General features: G+C 38.2%; 1 protein-coding gene across 3 annotated transcripts in view; it reads left to right on the forward strand.

Moving 5' to 3' along the window:
• csmd3b (CUB and Sushi multiple domains 3b) overlaps positions 1–22,160 on the forward strand; it is a 406,848-nt gene that overhangs the window by 355,180 nt on the left and 29,508 nt on the right. For all 3 annotated transcript variants that reach the window (XM_060897477.1, XM_060897478.1, XM_060897479.1), the window contains 9 exons: positions 849–1,037; positions 3,287–3,472; positions 4,544–4,738; positions 5,032–5,205; positions 5,751–5,924; positions 9,359–9,532; positions 10,021–10,206; positions 11,251–11,424; positions 19,874–20,056. In XM_060897477.1, the coding sequence (XP_060753460.1) occupies positions 849–1,037; positions 3,287–3,472; positions 4,544–4,738; positions 5,032–5,205; positions 5,751–5,924; positions 9,359–9,532; positions 10,021–10,206; positions 11,251–11,424; positions 19,874–20,056 (1,635 nt within the window). The remainder of the gene's footprint in view (positions 1–848; positions 1,038–3,286; positions 3,473–4,543; positions 4,739–5,031; positions 5,206–5,750; positions 5,925–9,358; positions 9,533–10,020; positions 10,207–11,250; positions 11,425–19,873; positions 20,057–22,160) is intronic.

Raw genomic sequence — 22,160 nt, forward strand, 5'->3', positions numbered from 1 at the left:
AGTGTTTAGGACTAACTCCATATCACAAAAAGCCTTATATTAGAAACTGTAATATTAGTATTTAAGTAAACCATTATGTACTATCTAAAAGTGATTTTTATTTAATGCACTGCTATAGTTATTAGTTTAACACGCTTTGCAAAAATATATAAATATTTTTTGAAATGTAATTAAATTTCAACTAAAATATATCTTCAGAGTAATGTGTTTATTTCATTATTTTTTTATTTATTGTGTTTAATACAGGTTACAGTAATTAAGCTGTCATCAAAGTTTGCTTGCAAGCATTTTAGATATTTTAGTATTAATTAAATTGAAAATGTTAGTATGTATACATATGAAAAAAAAGGAACTAGATATTTACCAGCGGACGGCTGATGGGAATAGAATAGAATGGAACATGATGTAATATTTTCAGATATCAAAAAAAAAAAGATTTTGTGGATTTGTTTTCTCTCTGTTTTTTTCTCGCCATGGTTGAAGCTGTACAATCATCATGCCTTTGGTCATGTTCATCTTGAACAAAACATAAATAATATATTTCTGATGCAGAATAAGTGCTGGGAAGAAATGTAATATCCCTGGATACAGGAATAATAAATTGTACATGGAACATGCTGGCTAAAAAGAAAGCAGAATGTTTTAACTATTTCTCATACTGTTGTGTCCTGACAGTATTTGAGAAGTAGTAGCAGATTGCCAAAAAGGCAGCCAAGTGATGGCTCCCTAACACATGGCAGAAGGCATGCTGAGATAGCCCAGAGCAAGGGCGTCTCATCTAGGTGGTGATTAAAGAGCTGATGGGGTTTGCTCTCTGTCTGTCTGCATGTCTGTGTGTGTGTCACTAGCTCTGTACTGCAGCACCCCAGATTCGCCACTCCATGGTTCCATCAGCAGTCAGACAGGAGGGCATCTGAACAGCCAGGTTCGCTGGGCCTGTGATCGCGGCTATCGCCTCATTGGCAAGAGCACAGCTGTCTGCAGGAAGACGCCTTATGGCTACTACACATGGGATGCACCGGTACCTGCTTGCCAGGGTGAGAACTAAACACGGCTACACAGTGTCTTCATTGCTGATAAATACTCTTCCATATGGGCTAAACAGAATTTGCAGTATGTAAGTACTGTAAGACCAAGAGGAACATAAATGTGTGGGATTTAATAAGGCTTAAATTCTTTAATTCATAATATAGACTATAATCGTAATATTACCAGGATATACTTTATTTTAGGGATTTTTTTCTCTCATTAATGGCCCAGCAAAAGTTAAAACATATACCGTTTCCCCTTATCACAGTTAGATTTATTTATAGCTACCAGTTTAGCATTGTAAAAACATGAACTCAGTCAGTTTATGGAAACACTGTCACTGGGTTAGTCTGTCACTAGCTATAGTTAATTTGCTATTTATAATAGACTTTAACTAACAAATGTCATGGCTAATAAAAAAGTTTCATACTTTTTGCAGTATGAATAAATCACATAAATCAACAAAACAAATGCGTTATCTAGCTTATAACTGCGGTGAATGTAGCCATAACTGTAACTAAGCATTTTGATTTTAATATCATACACCGAGAAGAGACACAAGCTTTGCAGTAAAACTGCTGAAGCTGCAGTTTCCTTCTCCATCTTTCCTGACAGAAATGTACAGATCAGATCAGTTGGTGGATCTTGTTTCTGAAGAATAACAGTGTGTTAGCTGAACTGTGCATACTGTACACACAGACATGTTCAAATTCCTCGGATTTTAAAACATTCCTAATACGCAGAAAATGCAGATTCTGCTTTATTCTATACATTTCAGTGGCCTCAATGGAAAAATCCACTCTAAACAACTTGCAGGTTCGAATTAACACGCGATTCTCTGGTGTTTAAGATTTGATTTGTAATGAACGTATAATCTGAAGTAACGAATAAAACTTCTTTCATTGAAATGTGGTTCTGTTCTCACACTAATGCTCTTTCATCTAATTTATTTCATAATAAAACCACAGTCAACATCTTCACGCTTGTCATATCGTAGATTACAAGCTCAACTGCTTAATAGAGCTGCATTGCATTCTGGAACCTTGAACCTAGTGTTTGCTTTCTCTGCTTTATGTTCCTGAAGGATTTCTCATTAATATGTTGCTGAAAATGGTGAGTGAGGAAAAGAAAAATATCGCCAGTACTACTGAACATCCCAAGCTACAGACATTTCCCGTCTGTATCACTCACGCATATTATACAGGAATGTTTCATGGCACAAAAAATTAATTCAGCAGCTTCTCTCGTCTCCAGAGTTCAGAATCTAGCCTCTCTAACAAGCTTTTGTGGTCACAGACAGAGATGCAGTAATTACTTGTGCTGCTCTCTGCCTGGTGCAGTTTATTTATGATCTGTTTGATCTGTCACATTAATGACTAATCTGTCGAGTTCTCTTCATCTGTGTCATTTATACTGCACCACCTATCCAGTCAGATCTGTGCCACATGTGTAAATAGTTTCTGAGTCAGTGCACTCATGGCTACCTCGCTCCATGCAATAATTTGACAGCGTCGGCTTCGTGCCCTCCGAGGCTACGGTTTACGCGGCGCTCAACATCCTAACACAGAGTGACACTTAAATGACTCTGTAGACTTTCAAAGAGTTTCAGGTTCTTCGGCGGCTTCTGTTCTCCTGAAGTAAAGTAAAAAGGCCTCCTCGTTAGTCCTCATCAACGTGTGAAAGTACAGGAGGGAACAGTGTTATCTTTGACTTGTATTTCAATATTAGGTTAAGTACATAAACATAGCGAGAGACAGGTTTTGTGTGCAGAGTCTATGCTTTGATCATGTTTCATATTCAAAGTGTGAAAAAACCCTACAATAGGTTGATGCCCTTTATGTTTCAGTGGCAGCAATATAAAAGGAAAAAGGCGCAATCAAGATAAGAACTTCCATTTGCTGGTGAGCTTGACGAGGCCCAGACAGCAGCACAATAAACGAAACCGATCGAATCGGTGGCTTTGTGGACTTTCCAGCTCCTTTAAAAAGATTTTCTAATGCCCTTCTGCGTATGATTTTTTTTCAGCTATTTCTTTAATCTTGGTATTGACCTTTCGCAAAGGCTGTTGTTCATCTGCACATCATAAAAACATTGCACGCACTCCATTAAAAAGCAACTGCAAAACTAATGAATTACTACTGAGTAGCTTATGCTTCAATAGGGCAGCAACCAACAGCTCTAATACCGTGACCTTTTCTATCAGTTTAAGCGAATTCTTAAGGACAACTAAATGTTTAAAGCCTTTCCTTCTTCGTAGCTGTGTCCTGTGGGGTGCCCAAGGCTCCAGAGAATGGGGGCGTGCTGGCTGTGGATTATTCAGTGGGAACACGGGTGACTTACTTTTGCAACGATGGTTACCGTCTTTCCTCCAAAGAACTGACCAGTGCTGTGTGCCAGCCTGATGGCACATGGAGCAACCACAACAAGATTCCTCGCTGCTCAGGTACCAGACTCCTTTCTCTCTCTCACACACACACACACACACACACACACACACACACACACAAACACCGGCGCACACACTCAGGAACATGTTTATAGCCTATTTATGAGCCTTTGCCACACACACGTAGCCCTGTATCTACAGCCTCACCTCTCTTTTATTTATGAGCTGATTATGTTCTGAGTGCCAAAACATTAAGTTATTACCCATTAAAGTCCAGACACAGATGCCTTGGCCCCATTACAAAATGAAGCAAAATGAGGACGCTGATTTTTGAAGTGTAGGAAATAGACTTCAAATGTGTTATGGTTTAGAGCTTTTATGAAGAGCACTGAGGGCTGATTATGTGGGGAAGTATCAGTATGGTGCCAAGTGATGGGTTATTTCTTGACGACGGTTCATTTTTCATAGCAGTTCGTATAAAGCTTTTAAATATCCATTTGTTTTGACTTCTTGTTGGTAATTGTTAACTCAGTTTCGACTGCAAGGACAAAATATTGATGAATTAAAGGTTTTTGGTATAAACTTAAATTACAAATTATCTTTTCGAAAAAATCTTTCTTCTTCATTTTTTCATTCGAATTCAGTAACTAGTTTTTCCTGGTCAGGGTCGCGGTGAATTCAGAGCCTATCCCGGGAAGTCTATCCGAGTGTTCATATGTGGAGAAGGAATAAACTCAGAATGGGATGCCAGACTATCACAGGGCACCATGCACACACATTTACACACTCCTTCACATCAAAGGCTAATTTAGTGTAGCAAATCCTCCTACTGGAATGTTTTTGGAGAAGTGGGAGGAAACCAGAAATGAGAAGCACATGGACATGGAAAGCTCTAAACAGACAGTAACTCGAGCTCAAGATCGAACCAGTGAGACTGTAGCTGTGAGGCAGCAAGGCTGCCCACTGAAAAAAGTAATATTTTTGTGCGTTCTTGTCATTGTTTGTTATAAATATCAAATGAAATCAGAAATGAATAATGCAGATTGCGAGGAAAGGTTGCTTGAGTGTGTATGTGTGTGTGTGTGTGTGTGTGTGTGTGTGTGTGTGTGTGTGTGTGTGGGTTTTTAGTTGTTGTTTGCCCTAGCATTGGATCGTTTTCTCTGGAGCATGGACGGTGGAGAATTGTTAGTGGGTCACATTATGAGTACAGGACTAAAATCATCTTTACCTGTGACCCTGGCTACTACCGCTTGGGACCCGCCCACATCCAGTGCATGGCCAATGGTGTGTGGAGCTGGAGGAATGAGCGGCCTCACTGTCAGAGTAAGACACTCGTACTTACTCATGCTAATCAAACCCTGGTCTAATTAGTGGCAGAGAAATAGTGTCATTATTCATGTCAAATTCTAAGCATATCCTAGATCTTAGTTATCTTCCATATATTGAACGAGATGAAGTGTAATTTTTGCTAATCCAGATTTTATACTGGAAATATATAAAACTGCTTGAGTGTGTACGTTTGCAATAAAGGTTGATTGAAGTCACTGCTCAGATTTGCAGCCGTTCTTCCTTTGACTCTGGTCTGTTTCCATGTAATTTTCTCTTTCCCTTCAAAGTCATTTCCTGTGGAGACCTGCCCACACCTGCCAACGGGCAGAAGATTGGGACACAGACTACCTTTGGGGCAACAGCCATCTTTACGTGCGAGGCTGGCTACATGCTGGTGGGCTCGACAGTGAGAGAGTGCCTGTCGTCTGGCCTGTGGAGCGGAACAGAGACACGATGCCTGGGTAGACGCCTTCAATCCTTTTCCACATTCTCTACCTTTTCTTCAAACTCTAGCGTTTGTGAAGAGAAGTGCACAAAGTTCATGAAAAGACTTTCATTTGATTTGGCATTCAAGCTAAGTGTGTGGCTCGGAACATGCACTAAGGTATAATATACGGTTCCTGTATAAGTGTCCTCTAACCTGGTAAAAGCATCAGTTAAATCTAAATCATTGGCTATGAAAAAGCTTCAAAAATGTTTTCTTACATTCTTTACAAGTAGCTGCACATAAGCCAGTGAACATTCTTCAACATAGATCTTAGACCTTTTTTTTGAGAATCCACCAACACTTTTATTCGGAGCTTCCTTTAAAGCTTCCTCTTCAAAGCCAGAGCAAAGAGCGATCCTGAATCTGAACGACTGTCATCTATTTAAATGTTACATTAAAATAAAAGCACAAAGCAGATTCTTGAAAAATACAGTATGTGATGTTAATGTTGCAGTGTAATATTAATTAAACATCGACATCAACCTCTTTCTCTTTCTGTCATCCTGTCTCCTCATGCAGGGGGTCACTGTGGGTTGCCTGAGCAGATTGTGAACGGTCAGGTGGTCGGGGAGAATTATGGCTACAGGGACACGGTGGTATACCAGTGTGCCCCAGGCTTCCGACTCATAGGTTCCTCAGTGCGCATCTGCCAGCAAGACCACAACTGGTCCGGACAGCTTCCCATCTGCATCCGTAAGTGTGATCTTGCTTTTCCAATATAATTAAATAAATTAATAAAATTCCTACTAACAATGGAGTATTATTTCTTTGGGTCTTGGAACTGTAAGTGCTACGAGAGGTGAAGATAAGCCATTCCAAGAAGCATCACGACTCTGAATATAAATGATAAGTGTGAGACAATGTGCTGTTTTCCTAGAACCTAAAAAATATATAAAAATTGTGCATCCGAGCTTGAAAGCATTCATACTTGGGAATTTCGGTCTGCATCAGAGAGAGTAAATCAAGTAAGCTGTACCATTGCTATGCCTGCTGTCATCAGAAGTTTGAGTCAAAGTTATCAAAGTGTTCTATATTTTCTCTGGAGCTGCTACAGGTGAAGAGCTGTCACTGTAGTGCACTCGGCAGCAGTGAAAAGCCTGCATCACGCCTCGGTGTCACGGGAGACTGAGGGGAAGTGCTTTGGCTCAGCACTCTCCCACTTGGCATTTGGAGAATTCACTAATCTCTGGGAACAAAAGAGCCTTTCCCAGTCTCAAGGGGCATTTTAATTAATGATTTATTGTTGGCTCCAAAGCAGAGCGGTACAATGAGCCCACACTCATCTCATTTATCCCCATCCAATCTCATCATACTTTCATCTATCCCCCAAACTTTGCCTGGCAAATCCTGGGAAAGGCTAGAAGTGTTTATTTTCTGAAGCAGCACTCAGAAATAAGTTGATTGAGCATGTATTCTCACCATTAAAACTAAGATTTTTTTCCCTGACTTACCAAATCATCATGTGTTGAAAAATACTGCATTTTTTTCGTCTAGAATTTTAAAGAAATGTGATACCGCCACACAGACTCTGATTAATGACAAGATGTTCATACTTTTTCAAAAAACTCAATTTTTTCAGACTATGTCATTGATTATTGCAAATCGGTATGAAAAAAGTGTCCCATTGTATTGCATAATCTCAGCAGTTAATCAGTTTAGATTTGACATTATCAGTGTCAAATCTAAACACTGATTTACAGGCATTTATTGACTATTGCACTTGTTGCATTTGGGTTTTAACATACATTTATCACAACATCATATATTATACACTCATTACTATAGTAACAGAATAATAATTTATTGTTCAAGTGAATTATTGAACAGTGTTAAACATATAACTGTGGATATGGTAAAGCTTTACGTGAGGAGATGTTTCTTTACCATGTATTGAAGTTGAAGGAGTCTCCAGTCTCAGCCCTTTGAAAATTTCAATAAGTTTTCACCATGGGAGAACCATCAGGATCGAGGAGCTTGTAGTTCTTGGTTTCTTAATAAAATAATGAATAATATGTTAGCAGGAACTCACTTCTGTCTCAGACATTCTAAACATTACATGTATCTAGAATTGGATGGATGAATGGACAGACAGACAGACAGACAGACAGACAGATAGACAGACAATGATTAGCATTAGAATTAAAATGCTAATTGTACCATTTTGTTAATATTCTTTTCTGTGCAGAGGCGCTTTTTTAAAAAGAGGAAAATGACCCAATTGGCAAACACGATTCCTAAGCACAAGTCAAGCATACATTTCAGTTTTCTTTCTTTAAAATCAAATGAATAAGATTAAATAGAATTTCCCCTTTAGCTTGCATACTAAGCTCGGTGTACTGTAGCTGCCTTGCGGTTGATTTCCTTTCCAAGCCATGTACACAGAGCCATAATCATTATCGGGTCTAGGGAGAGAAAGTGAGAGAGATGGAGAAAATATGAAAGAGTGTTGGGGAGAGGCTGAGTTTTCAGCTATTTTAACACACAGCGATTTTGTTTGAAATTTTGTTCCATGGAAGCTCCTCAAATGAAGGGAAAATTGCCTTCGTGCAAAAAGAAACAAATTACTTCTGTAATTATGCAAATGAACTGTGGTTGTTTATGAGAGCAGGAGAGAAGCAGAAGTGATGAGGGGAGAAGAGCCTTCAAGAGGAATGAAACCTCCCCTTGTGGAGTGAAAAAGAAAAGACTACCATTCTCACACAGTATGAGTTCCTCTTCACCCATATTGGGGAAAATGAGAGGCTTAGTAATAACCACATTGTCATAATAAACATGGATTTTTATTTAGGAATTTCACCTCGAAGCACGTAGGAAGATCAGATATTGCTCTAAAATTGGCAATCACCATGTTCACTGACATAACATATCATTGTTGAATAAATCTGTTTCATTCCAGTGTCAGTTTGTTGAACAAAATGAAACGTGTATCGGATTAGTTCACACTGTACGCGCAGGAACACAAGGCTAATTAGCGCATCAAGCCAACCTTAACATCAAAGTGACATCTTGCCTAAAGGCATGGCTCTACAGTTAACCAGCAGTGTGTATGAACAGCCCATTTGCCTCATGCACACCCACCAGCACCATACAGTTAACTATTTGTTCAGCTTCACTCAGCAGCTCCCTATGGTTTCACCCACTGGCAAGAAAAGAGACAGTGATGAAGACATTTTGTACTTCAAGCTGTTTTTCACGATATGCTCAGGATGGCTGGTGCTATAGTCATTCCTCTCAACAGAAAGTTCTGTATAACCAAACTGCTTAGAGTTTTACTTTAGTGTAGCATTTTGTTGCAATGTGTAGGTCTGTGTAGGCTTTAGGCTTCATATTTTTTTTGTTGTTCAAACACAAATCAGTATTTGATTAAAAGATTTACTTGGTTCTTTTTTTTTTATACTTTACATGCTGAATCATTATGTTATACAGTACATCATGTTGTTATCAGTCCCTCCAGGATTTTATTGAGTTATTTTTTGATTGTGGCCAAATATGCTCAATTTCACAGCAGTTTTTTTTTTTTTTTTTTGAGATGCAATTTGGAAAGGTTTTGTGATCATTTTGTAGCAAAAAATATAAGTTGAATTTGGCAAAATATCAAGCAGAGGATTCTTCTCTTAAACTACTACTATTGAAGACACTCATATAATTATTTTCTATGCTTTGCTGTACACATCATCTGCCATGACACATCTTGGCCCAAATCCTTGGAAAATCTGTTAATTTTGGTAAAATTATAACCTCCTAATCATCCTAGATCATTTCTTCTATCAAAAAAAATCACAAAATCCAGGAGGGACTATATACAGTAATAGCTCATTTGTGTCAGGCCTATGTTGTGGACCAATGAATGATCCTGTACTTTGGCTTGTGTAAGTATTCTATTATATAAATATGAATCTACACAGAATATCCTACTGAAGCAAGGAATAATCAGTATAGTGTTTGTAGCATTTTTTTCAAAATTAAAGAAAAATAAAAATGAACACTTATGATTAAAAACTAAATAGTTTTGAGCAGGGCAACCAAGATTTCTGATTTAGCTAAGATACAACCTGACTTTTTCCTCATATAGGGATTTATACAATATAATCACTATACAAACAGATTTGCCTCACTTTGTTCTACAGCCATCAGTTGCGGGCATCCAGGCAGCCCCATTTACGGACGTACCATAGGCAACGGCTTTAACCTGAACGATGTGGTGAGCTTCTCCTGCAACATGGGCTATGTGATGGAGGGCCCAGTGCAGGCTCAGTGCCAGGCCAACCGCCAATGGAGCCAGCCACCACCAACATGTAAAGGTGGGGAAAAAAGTTAAGTCTTCTATTCACACGGAGCTTTGGCTGAACCACCACCTGCCAAAATACACTGCATTCTGGCTGAGGTAGAGCAGCCCTTGCTGTTGTACAAGTTATAATACAAGTTTGGTAAGATTGGCTGTATTTGTCTCAGTGATGTGTTAATAGGCTTAAATATGGCAGATGTTCTGCTTTACAGATTGTGCCATGGTGTTTATTTTTGCATACGTTGTTTGGGACTAAAATGTTTACTGAGGGGAATCACATGCCAAAATGAAGGCTTTAGAACTGTCTTTTAGTCATATACATGAATATATACATGAGTAACAATTCATTTATTTTAACATGTACATTTTAATAAAGAGACTGCATGGATTAAATCAAAATAAAAGATACTTCTACATGATAGTTGCTTCTGCCAAATAACACATGCACCTCTTGGTCCATTTTTCTCTCCTCCTTACTCTCCCTCCCTTCTTCCATGTGTTCAGTGGTCAACTGCTCTGATCCTGGGATCCCAGCCAACTCCATCAGGCAGAGCAAGATTGAGCATGGCAACTTCACCTTTGGCACAGTTGTCTTTTATGACTGTAACCCAGGCTACTACCTGTTTGGCTCCCCCATACTGACCTGCCAGCCTACCGGCCAATGGGACAAGCCTCTGCCTGAATGCATTGGTAAGTTGCTGACGCATTTGGACCCTTGTCTCGAACACCAAATCTTGGCAACAGTGTTGTGCTGTTAATTAGCGTCTCATTCCTGTAATGGAGGCCGAAACAGTTGAGTGACCCTCTCCCGCTGTTTTAGATCAGTGCATTAATTGAGGGACAGGTGGAACGCACACTTTTGTAGGCAGACTAATTAGCGATGCCAGGTTCGTGGCTGATCCTGGCTTATTGGGAGCACATCCCGTGAAACGCCAAAACATCCTTGAGCGCTGTTCGACTCAGTCAGGCGCTCTTGACGACAGATGCAGAAAGAACGCTGCTTTAGCTCATGTTCTACCGTGACAAGACTCCCTACTGTCACAGCTATCCTCTCATCTGATAGACAGGGCTGTGCTCCAAACCTCACTGATCCGAGTTAAGGCTGCTTCTCATTTTCATTCTTGTCCATTTTCATTGACAGGTTTGTATTTGCCAGGAAATATTTTGTAATAGCATCACTGGTTTCTGATCTATTCTGTGCTTTTATGTACAATGTACAGGAAGGGAATTCCAAATCTTAAACAAGACTGGCATCAACAGTGCATATAAATCTAAAGCTCAGTGTGCAATCAAAAAACTGTCCAAAGTGCATTGTGAAGGTTGAGAAAGAAATGAAGCATAATCGCCATGGAAACAAGGGTGATGCAGTGCTGGCAGATATTTCAGTATTAAATTAGTGCATAATGTGTTCAAAAAATTGTTGGACTCTAAGGGACACTTTGATTTAAAACTTTCTTTGCTTTAAGTTTTAACTTTTAATCACATTATTATCACACAGTTGTTATAGGCAAAGGAAATGACAACGGAAGAAACTTCCACAATCTGATGATGGCAGCATTCTGAGAGCAAACTACATTATCACCTCACTTATTATTATTTGAGCTATGACTGGGCTGTAATTAAACAAAAACTTAGTTTGGAATCCCTTTGCACTATAATTACATTTCAGTAATGAATGATTTTGTGTGTGTGTGTGTGTGTGTGCGTGTGTGTTTGTGTGGGTGTTTTTGACAGTGGTGGACTGTGGACACCCTGGGTCTCCTCCCAATGGGATACTGAGTGGAGACAAGTTCACTTTTGGTTCCACAGTGCGTTACTCATGTACAGGTGGCCGGCAGGTGAAGGGCGAATCCTCTCGAACCTGCCAGCTCAATAGCCATTGGAGTGCACCAATGCCTTTCTGCTCAGGTATATTACACACACACACACACACACACAGTATTCTTCAGCATAGCAATTGTCTGTTTGCACACACTCCAAAGGATAGGAAGAGACAGCATTGTGACACTCTTTTATACCTGCGCTTGGATGGCGGGATGACCTTGAATCGAGGTCTGGTTTTCCAAGTTTTGTGGCTCTACCTGCAAAAACAGAACAAGCAAGTTACAGTACAAATGAAATCATTCGTGTAACTCTTGGTAGTTCCTTAAAATGGACAAATCCTCCAGTGATTTCAGACCTCACTGAAAGGGAAATTGCCTGTATCCACTTTTTAAAATTAGCTCTAAAGTAAGTTGCTGGCACTGAATCAAGGCAGAAATGAAGCATGCTCTGAGTGTGGGCAGTGGTCTGCAGTAGCGCTGTGTGGGTGCACAAAGTATTGCTACATGCTTAAAGAGCAACAGCAGCCCCAGTGCACCTCTACAACTGCAGATCAGCTTCTGTCTCTTTTTCAAGCTTCGTAATGTAGAAATCCATATATACAGACACGGTGTCACAGTGATGTACTTGATTAAAAATGGCTCTTTTGAAAGAGAAGGAAAGCGTTTGCTATGGCTGATTGTTTTATCTTCTGTTGAACTTGGTCTTCGTCTCTTCTTTGTAGGATGTGACCTTTTTAGTAATTAGGCTTGTGTAAAAGTACTCTGGTCAGGGTGTTATTTCAGTCAGGAATTGATCTGTGTGTTCAGGCCATTATTAAATGTTTCCTGCCATTATTATAGAGATGACAGATCACTTGCTTCAGACCAAAGACTGCAGGATAAAAATGCACATATTCTCTGGTCAAACCAAATAGGTATAAATATATGTGCTGGCAGCAGCCAGGCTTTCATCACAGTGTTATTAGGATTTAAGGACCTTTTTTGCCAAGGTTCATTGAGGTCTATACTCTTTCTGAGCCAGATTTTGAAGCAATACATCACATTGTCCTTGAGAATTTTCCAAAGGGGAATTAATTATAAAGGCATAAAGCACAAACCTGGAAACTATACCTGAGCTAGTGACATTTACTACAGTATGCATTCTACAGTACATAGCAGTGTGATTCATTGAGCTTCTCAACATTTTCCTCAAGACCTTGATAATGTGACAAAGCTTGTGCTTGTTTAAAATCAGGTAGCAAAGTAGAGCTCTAAAATACTTTGCATTTTTTTTTTTTTTTTTTTTATCATTTATTCACATTTGTCATTTTTTGCCAGTGATGAAGTTGCATCCATGGCAATAGAGTTCCAGATAGGGCTGGGTGATTTTTCAGTAACAAATTAATTAATTAATAAACTAATAAATACATAAATATGGGCATACATACAAATTTATCATAATTATTTTAATTTTATGATCCTCCATGGTGGTCTAGGAAAAAGATTGGGCAGGGAACCAACCAAGCCACTCGGGGTTAACTCTCTGGTCTGAAGGCCAGATAAAATGGGAGGTCCTGTTTGAAACCTGTGCCAAAAATCGAGTATGCTGATCCGACGATCAAATGATCCGAACAAGGAGTTGATTCTCTCTTTTTTTGTCAAATCAGGCTTTTATCAATAATATAGTTTGTAATGAAAATTGTTATATTAAATTAGAAAAGAATGCACTTGTGGTCTCAGACTTTTGCACCCCACTGTATATCTAAAAATTAACAAAAGTCCTGATTAGAACATGTGTAAATTGCTTCAACACATTAATTCAATTAATGGAATAATTGTGAAAAGTCAGCAATGGATCAACGTCTCTAGATTCGTGCATTTAGCAAACAGCCTTAACGAGATACATGTGCTTTGTTGTCTTTATCCGAAGCATACAGTATGCTTTTGCTAGGTCATTAGGTCATTGTCTCAGAATACTATCACCATTTTAGAGAGAAGTTTGTACAGCAAGTAATCTTTTTTAATATGTGCTGCTTATTTAAATGGCTGGTGAATAAACATGTTAGTGATAAACATAAAATAGTCTTTAATGGATTTTTCTGTGAAATCTTCCAGCTCTCTTTGGAAAACATAGTAAAAGACTGTTGGGTAGGGTTTTTGAATGTGACTGTTAGGTTCAGCGCTCGGCTGTGGCCCGTACTGAACACTTCTCCTCCCCTATTCCCTCAGTACCACCAATAACGTTTCCATTACAACTTCATTCTTCTAGGTTAGATTGTGGTCACACACACACAATCACCAGATCACCACTCATTCCTTAGACCTTCATTAAGTGTCTGTGACCCATAAAGGGAAAATTCAGACTGGGCTCATCCCAGTCCCTCCCAATCCCCCAATGGGCTCTGTGACCCAGAAACAGAGCAGAGAAGTAAGAGAGAGACAGAAAGAAAGAGAAATCAATAGTCTACTTTGTGATTCTCTTTCCTTTTCCTTTTTCCTTTTCTGTCTGTGTCCTGTGGGGTTTCTAGACTTCCCACAGAGCCTGCTGTGCCTCCTGGACCATGTGGTATTTTTTTCTGGCAAGGACTCAGGACGGCTTCCTCTTCCTGTGTGTTCCGATGGTTTCACATGCACATATACAGTCATATGACAAAATTAGGACACCCCATTAACTATTAAGTTCTTGTCAAGAAATGTCAAGACGTCAATTTCAAATATTGTTTCAATTTTACCTGTTGATGAAAGTGATGTAACTGCTTGTAAACAACAAAAATATATCACTTTTCACTTATTAAACAAAAGAAATCAACAAAATTAGTATTTCAACTGAGGAAAAAGTTGACTGAAATAACCTCATTGAGACATTTCTTGGAGCCATCTACCAGTTTCTGACATCTACTGGAAGAAAGTTTCCCAGTCTGTTTCAAATCTTGCTCTTTCAAATCTTGGCTCTTTATAGGATTTAGATTTGGGCTTATACTTGGCCATTCCATAATTTCCAGTTTTTTACTTTTCAGCGAGTCCTTTGTGGATTAACTGGTATGTCTTTGTCATGTTACATGGTCCAGTTCCACTTCAGCTTCAACTTTTTGACAGATGGTCTCACATGTTCCTCAAGCACCTTCTTATACAATGTAGAATTCATAGTAGATTCTATGATGATGAGCTGGCCAGGTCCTGCAGCAGCAAAGCCATCCCTAAACCATAACACTTCTACTTCCATGTTTTACAGTTGGTATGAGGTTATTTTGCTGAAATACTGTAACTGGTTTACACCAAACATGCCCTCTGTTATAGTCTCCAAATAATTCAATTCTTGACTCATCTGTCCAAAGCACATTATTACAGAAATCTTGGCCTTTATCTCTGTGTTCTTTTGAAAACTTCAGTCTTGCCCTCATGTCCCGTGATGATATTTTAGGGTTATTTGAGCCTTCTTCAAGCATCTTTTTGTCTGCTCTTGGGGTGAATTTGCTTGGATGGCCTGACCTGGTCATATTGGCAGATTATTTTATATCCCTTAACAGACTCAAAAGCTTCAACAATTAAGAGTAAACCAAAGTAAATGTCTGAGGTTTAAATAAGGCAAGCCTTCTTCAAAAATCTTTGTAACAATGTTTTAATAATTTGCACCTGATGTGATACACCTGTAGGTCATTTTATATATTTTAAATACAAATAAATGTGGGGGTGTCTTTACTTTTTCCTCACAAGAAAATTTGTAATTAAATTTTACAGACCTTTCTTTGGTTTTATTTGTTTATTTAAAATGCCCATATGTTTAACTATTTAAAAATAAAAAATAAAACAGGCTTTCATGGGGTGTCCTAATTTTTTCACATAACTGAATATATATATATATACGTATATATATATATATATATATATATATATATATATATATATATACGTATATATATATATATTCAGTTATGTGAAAATATATATATATATATATATATATATATATATATATATATATATATATATATATGTATGTGTATATATATATATATATATATATATATATATATATATATATATATATATATATATATATATATATATATAAACCAATATGTAACCTTGTAAACAGGCTACATGTGTACTGTACAGCACATAAACACATACCTATGTGTGTCTGTGTGGCCGTTGTGTTTTTGTGTGCAATACGTGAAGACATTCGGCTGCTTCGCTATATAATTAGGAATAAAAACATTACGAGAATTTGATTATGTGAGCAGCCCACTCTAATTGCTTCCATCCAGCCACAGGTCTCAACATCCAACATCCCTCCCCTTGCAGTATAATGATTTCACAGCCTGATCTGACCCTCTCCACTTCTCCTTCCAGTCATTTACACTCTGCCCCGAGAGCCAGAATCCCAATTACTCATATCTAGGCTGTGAGTCTGTATCCAGCTGGAGGTAGAACCATCTTCACTTTCACCCCACTAACACCTCAACAACCGCTTGCCCAATTAGAGCAGCTGCAAACTTGGCAGAGAATTATTATAACTCTAGGTGCTGTCCATGACCGGGAAAGTTCCCAATTTGCTAACATGCCATCACTGTACTGTGGACTTTATAGCTTTATAGCCAAATTACCTGCACATACCATTAACATGTGGATTACAGAGCAGTGTCATTTTTGAGCAAATTGGAAAATACTGAGTATTGGGATCCATTAGGATGTCCCTGAACCCCCAGAAAAGTGAAAGCACTCCAAGTGTATTCATTTTTGCCAAACTTTTTGTTCTTTATTAATGTGCATATTTTAACTACTATACTATACAGTTACATTTCATATTGTTGAAGATCTATGAATCTATGTTCAGTTACATTATAACAGCAGTTTCCTCGCCTCCATCCATCAGTAATAAGAATGATAAGCAATCACAAACATTTAGCGGTTAGCATCAAGAAAGTGCAAACTGAATAGTCCTCCATTCTAAAGATTATTCCACAGACGAAAACTTGAAGGGACTGCTTTACTCTGAATATTACAAAGCTCTGAACTAGTCTCTCCATAAATGCTAAATAAATGTTTAACCTAACAGAAAGCTTCACCAGCCCTTATTTTAATCCAAATATGATTTTATTGAGCATCTGACATACAAGTCCCTCTGAATGTTTTAGAACAGCACATTAATATAATGCTGCAATTTGAATTACAGCACCCACTTATCAGTCAGACATTAATTCAACCACTGTCATGTATAAACGTTTATCCTGTTCAAGTGTACAGACATATGTATGACACGAAGTTGTCGCTGTTAATTACACCTGTTTAAAACACCACTATTCACTGATAAAGTACTAAGTTTTATCAACTGAATAGCAGACACTACGTTTCTGATTTTTAAACATAATTAATATCTTTCTTCCAACATGTTATGCAGCTGCTTCTTGTTTGTGGACACAAGATAAACGATTCAATGTTTGCTAGATGTTTATGAGAACAGACTGTTTGTTACTCGTTACTCAATTATTTAGGAAAGTAAATTGTAAGCAGCTGCTCATGCTAACAAACTGTTTACGAAAAACAGTACGAAAAAGTTTATGTGGAAATTTTATTTTAAATTCACCTATTTGGTTTCATGATTAGAACATATATCCTCTATTAAAAAAAGATTTAAATGCATTTGCAGTGTCATTTGGAGGGTTTTTTTTAGCACCTTTGTGAGCTAAGATTACCTCTAAACATCCATCATTACAGACGTATAAATCAACCTTAATATCACTCAACTAATCAAGTCAGCACAGTGGATGATATAAACCATTGGTCCAAACTGTAGGCCTTTTTTTATAGAATGGTTTGTAATCTGTTAATTTAGTGCTTGTTACAGCTTATGCTTTGGTCTAAATGATGGTCAAATAAGTTTATTCATTTTCGTTGCAGTCATATACAACTTTAGTTCATGCCGTTTTGTTTCAAAGTTGTCATAAAAATGTATTCATGTAACTGCAAGATATTCATTTATCCATGAATTCTAGTTACATTTTTGTACTTCATGGACAATCCATAAATCCAGTTTTATTTTAGGTTGTAACATGTTTTCCAGTGCCATGGGGTAAAGCACAATTTTAAGGATCTGCAGCATATTTAGGATAAATGTGAGTTATATTACAACATGACACTAGCTGCTGCACGTAAGAAGGGAAAGGTACAAGAACACATTTTAAAATTTGGCCTGCACTAAAGAAGCTTTCTGACAGCAGTTAGATCACCAGCTTCCCATTGAAGAGCAGGACATTTCAAGAAGTCCAAAATCATAGAGGTTGATATTTGATCTTTTTTCCTCTTCAGGGTTTCAGTTTCATACCATGAATTTGTTTGAACTGGACAACCTGAAATGAGTTCTGTATTTGAAGAAAGTTCTGACTCACCCTTAACACCCACATATAGTGTGCATTCTGTTTTTGCTCCTGTGCCCCCCACCCAATTGCCAACAAACATGGTACCTCAATAAGATCTGCTGCATCTTTATTATTTGGGTGCGTTTTCTCTGAAACAGTGGACAGCTACATTTAAATACTTAAGTACCTTTTTCAATTGTAGAAGTGTTATTGGGGGATCCTTATGTACTCGAGTGAAATTGTTGCCACAAAAAAGACCGTTTTTGGGCTGTCATTTCATTCAGGATTGTTTTATTTATTTGATTTTTCTTTTCTTGTCATGCACTGACATCTCTGTGAAGTTGTGATGAAGGCACGCATTACAAGACTCTGTTGTCTCACCAATCAAACATTGTCGTATTAAGGTCGAAGATGACTGTGACAGATGAACCAGGGATAATGTGGTTTCAGGGTATATTGTATTTTTTTTCTCCACCCTGTCAACAATAATAGCTATATAATGTTCTGCCTATGACTTAAAATGGACTTGGAAATGCTTGGTTTTACCATTACCATGTCTCCTAGCTAGCATGTGTAAAATGCTGTACATATTGTTTGTTCCCTGAAAAGTGTTGTGCCTTCACTGTAATGTAGTACACACTATGGTGAGCAGTAAAGCAACTGTATAACATAAAATAAAGAATGTATAAAGAATGTATAACACTCCCAAACTTAAGGTGGATGGGCTACATGAGAAACAACATCAGATTCTGCTCATGTCAGCAAAGAACAGGAATCTGAGGATACAGTGATAGACACTGACCGAAACTGGACAACTGAAAATAAAGAAAAGAAACTCCTTGTCCACTTTCAGTAGGTGGTTCAGTGAATGAGTGGAAATATGGGCATAGATTTTGTTTGGACATTAGGGGGTTGCGTGTGAACAGGTATGCTTCCAGATGTAGTTTATATTTAATGTAAAAATAATAATAATTTCAGGAGAAAAATCTATCCATCTATCTGTCTATCCATCAATCTATCTATCCATCTATCCATCTATCTATCTGTCTATCTATCTCTCTATCTATCTATCTATCTATCTATCTATCTATCTACCTCTCTCTCTCTGTCTGTCTGTCCAGATTACAGTACATTACATTCGATCAAGGTTTTCATCCACTTCATTTAACTTTAGCTTCACAGTCTGCATTCACATCTCCAGCCTGCTTCCAGATGTTAAGTGTTATAAGTCACACTTGCTACATGCAACATGCAGCACGTCAAAAAAAAATAGAAACAAGTATCTGTACGGGTGCCAGAGCAACCACGTGTCTGGTATATTAATCCCAAAAAAGAACACCCTGTAGTCCTTTAATATCCACCATTTTAATCTGTCTCTTGGGTCTGTTGCTCCCAGGCCTAACGGCAGCATTAGATCAAGAAATGTTTCTTTCATACCCTGTTCTTAAATAAATGATGATTTATTTATGGAATAATTGGAAGTGGACTGGTCCCCTGGCATGAGCCATTTCTCTTATTGACTTACCTGATATGTGAGGGCAGTTTAGTACCAAGGTTGTGCTCAAAATAAATGGTGTATTTACCTTTCCACCCTTTTGCCACTATGCTGCTGAGTCTCTCCCTCTATGTCTAATGTTTACAGCAGTGTTTTTGTTATATCTCCAGGTCACATATGACTTTATGTCTCTAGCTTGTGTGTTTGTAGAGCTGTTGAGAACACATTGCATTTCTTAGCAGGTGTTGAGTTCTCCTGCTGCTGCAGCATGTTAGTTTGATGGGGAACATGTTGAGTTTTTTGAGCTGTGTTTGTACAGAGTTCCATCTGTGATGATGGATGAAGCTGCAGCTCGGGTGAGATGTAAAGCTGCAGGCTTTCACAGATATATGGAAGCCCCCAGAACCTATCAGCGCTATCAATTTCCTGAGTCTTGGATTGGAACCTTGAGTGTGTGAGGAGGGAAAAAGTGTGTCCTCTAAAATTGCAGCCACAGTATTCCTATAGAGAAGAAGCTCACAGTTCAAGAGGATGTCATTTACATTCATTTATGAGTACATGATATGTCATGGATTTTTCTTTCTTTTCTCCCCCTCTATCTCTAAATACAGTATTGTTTCATCCCTTCTCTTTTTCATCTCATACCAATTTCTCTGCTTATTTATACTCTCTCCCCACTCCATGCTGCTTTTTCTGTACAGGTGATTCGTCAGGGACGTGTGGAGATCCAGGTGTGCCCTCTCATGGGAGCAGGGAGGAGAGTGATTTTCGGATCCGCAGCAAGGTGCACTTCAGCTGTTCCACAGGCTTCGTACTCTTCGGCTCCTCTGAGAGGATGTGCTTGCCCAATGGCACCTGGTCTGGAACTCAGCCTTCCTGCAAACGTAAGCAGATTACATCTTCAGTGTATGATTTGCAAGCTCCACTACTTTTCTTGTCTTACTATATCTTCATACTTTTTAAAGTCAGAACATGAGCCAAGTCCTCTGATATGCTTAGGGTTATTTTCATCTCTTTGATCTAATCCTGGCATTAAAATGCAAAGGAAAGCAGAATTAATATTCTCTTTTATCTGTGATTCAATTTGTCTTATTTATCTAAAATCTGAAATAAATCTTATTTTAAACCGTATCAGGCACATGCTCTCCCACACATAATGCTACCAACAGTGCATATGATATAAAATGTCAGCTTTGTTTTTATTTTTGATCATGTCTGTTTATACTTTTAAAAAAAAATCTTATTTGTTCACTGTCTTATGCAGTGTAAAGGTATGTACACAAAGTGCGTGTCACTTTCTTCTCACCCCTACTGAGTACTTCAATAATAAAACTAATAGTTTATTTGTGGTTTTTCTGAAGGAAATTAGTAGGAATGCTTCAATACATATACTTGTGTTAATCAGCTTTTAGTCTGATACCATCCTCATTTTCTCATCAAAAATTCCAATATCAAGCATCCTGTTCCCCATGGTTCACTGTCACAAAAGTCTAGGTTATGTTATCATGCTAATGGACAGACAACAAGAAATGAGTCATCTGAAGGTATTTTATAATTTACAGTAATGCAGAGCTTGAACCCTCCCGTGATTTTCTGACCAGCACTAGCCACGCTTAGCTTCCGAAATCAGACGAGATCGAGTGATCTCAGAGTGGTTTGGCCTCAAGTCATACTGCTTTATTTGGTTAAATATATCCAGTTCATGTTAGCAAATTGCTACACTTACAATGTACTTTTTCAAATTGGATGGAGTTCCTGCCTTCTAGGGAGACACCTCATTTTATATCTTCACTTTCTCTAGCATGTTGAAATGGGAATTTAGAGGTAGATAGAGGTACAGCCATGGGTGCTCATCCTCAGGTACCACATTCCAGAAGCTCGTCCATATCCAGAGGCATCAGATAGCTACTGTATAGCGCCTGCTGTGTTGTTTAGGCTGAGAAGGTCATGGCCAGTGACAAACTGACACGTTTCTTGGTAGTTTTTTCTACACTGATGAGCTTGATTAGATGCAGAACTGAAATGAATAAATGCTAAACTGAGCCACTAAATTGATTAATGTATAGTCTTTGGTTGAACTGATCAACCTAGAACTGATAGTGTAACTAAATGTTTTTGCCGGATAATGAAAGTAAGTAAACATATTTAATTAAAAAATATTTAGTAAGTTAAGTGTTTAATTTAAAACAGAGTAATCAGGTACTACTCTTAATAGTAATCAAGTATTATCCTCTTGTGGCTACAAGTGGAAGCAAAGAGCTTTGCCGTATATTTTGTTTTGAAGAAAAGTAAAGTGTTTTTATTCATTTTTGTTATTCATGCTCTTAAAAATCCCTAGTGTACATTTGAATGGATATATAAGCAACAATGTAATAGCTGGATGCATTTTCTTCAATTGAGTAAATTATTTCAAGCTACACTCCTTTATTACACAGAAGTCAAAGCCTTACTGAAATTAATAGCATGCTGACTGGTGAACATGCAAGAGGATATGTATCATAACAGGTGACCTGCCATCCAAACAATAGGTACATGTGTCAACCTCATTGCTAGCTCCTCTGGGGACCTTTCTCAAAAGCTATATTAAAAGTGTGGTGTCTTTTGAGGTCATGCTCCATGTTGTGTAGTGAGAGCCTTAAGCACTGTACACTGAAAAAGGTCTAATAGCAAGAAACAGTACTTGTTTGTGAAAGAGAAGCACATTTCCGAAAGGCACCGACAGGATGCAAGAACAGTGTGTAATTGAGGCGGAGGGGGGTTGGTGGAGGTTGTGCTCAAATCTGATCCCCCACTGCAAAGTGACACACGCTGAGAGAGACACAATGACCAGTGTGTCATAGGGAGCCAAAGGCAATGATTGTCATAAGTGCATTGTGACAAGGAGCTATCAGGACTGACTGATCCTTCCTGTGTCTTCTCACCAGTTTAGCTCAGCGCTTAAGTAGGTGTGCAGATTGTTAACTCCAAGGCCCAAAGGGGGACAACGTC

The sequence above is a fragment of the Tachysurus vachellii genome, chromosome 21 (genome assembly GCF_030014155.1).
Source record: "Tachysurus vachellii isolate PV-2020 chromosome 21, HZAU_Pvac_v1, whole genome shotgun sequence".
Lineage (NCBI taxonomy): Eukaryota > Metazoa > Chordata > Actinopteri > Siluriformes > Bagridae > Tachysurus > Tachysurus vachellii.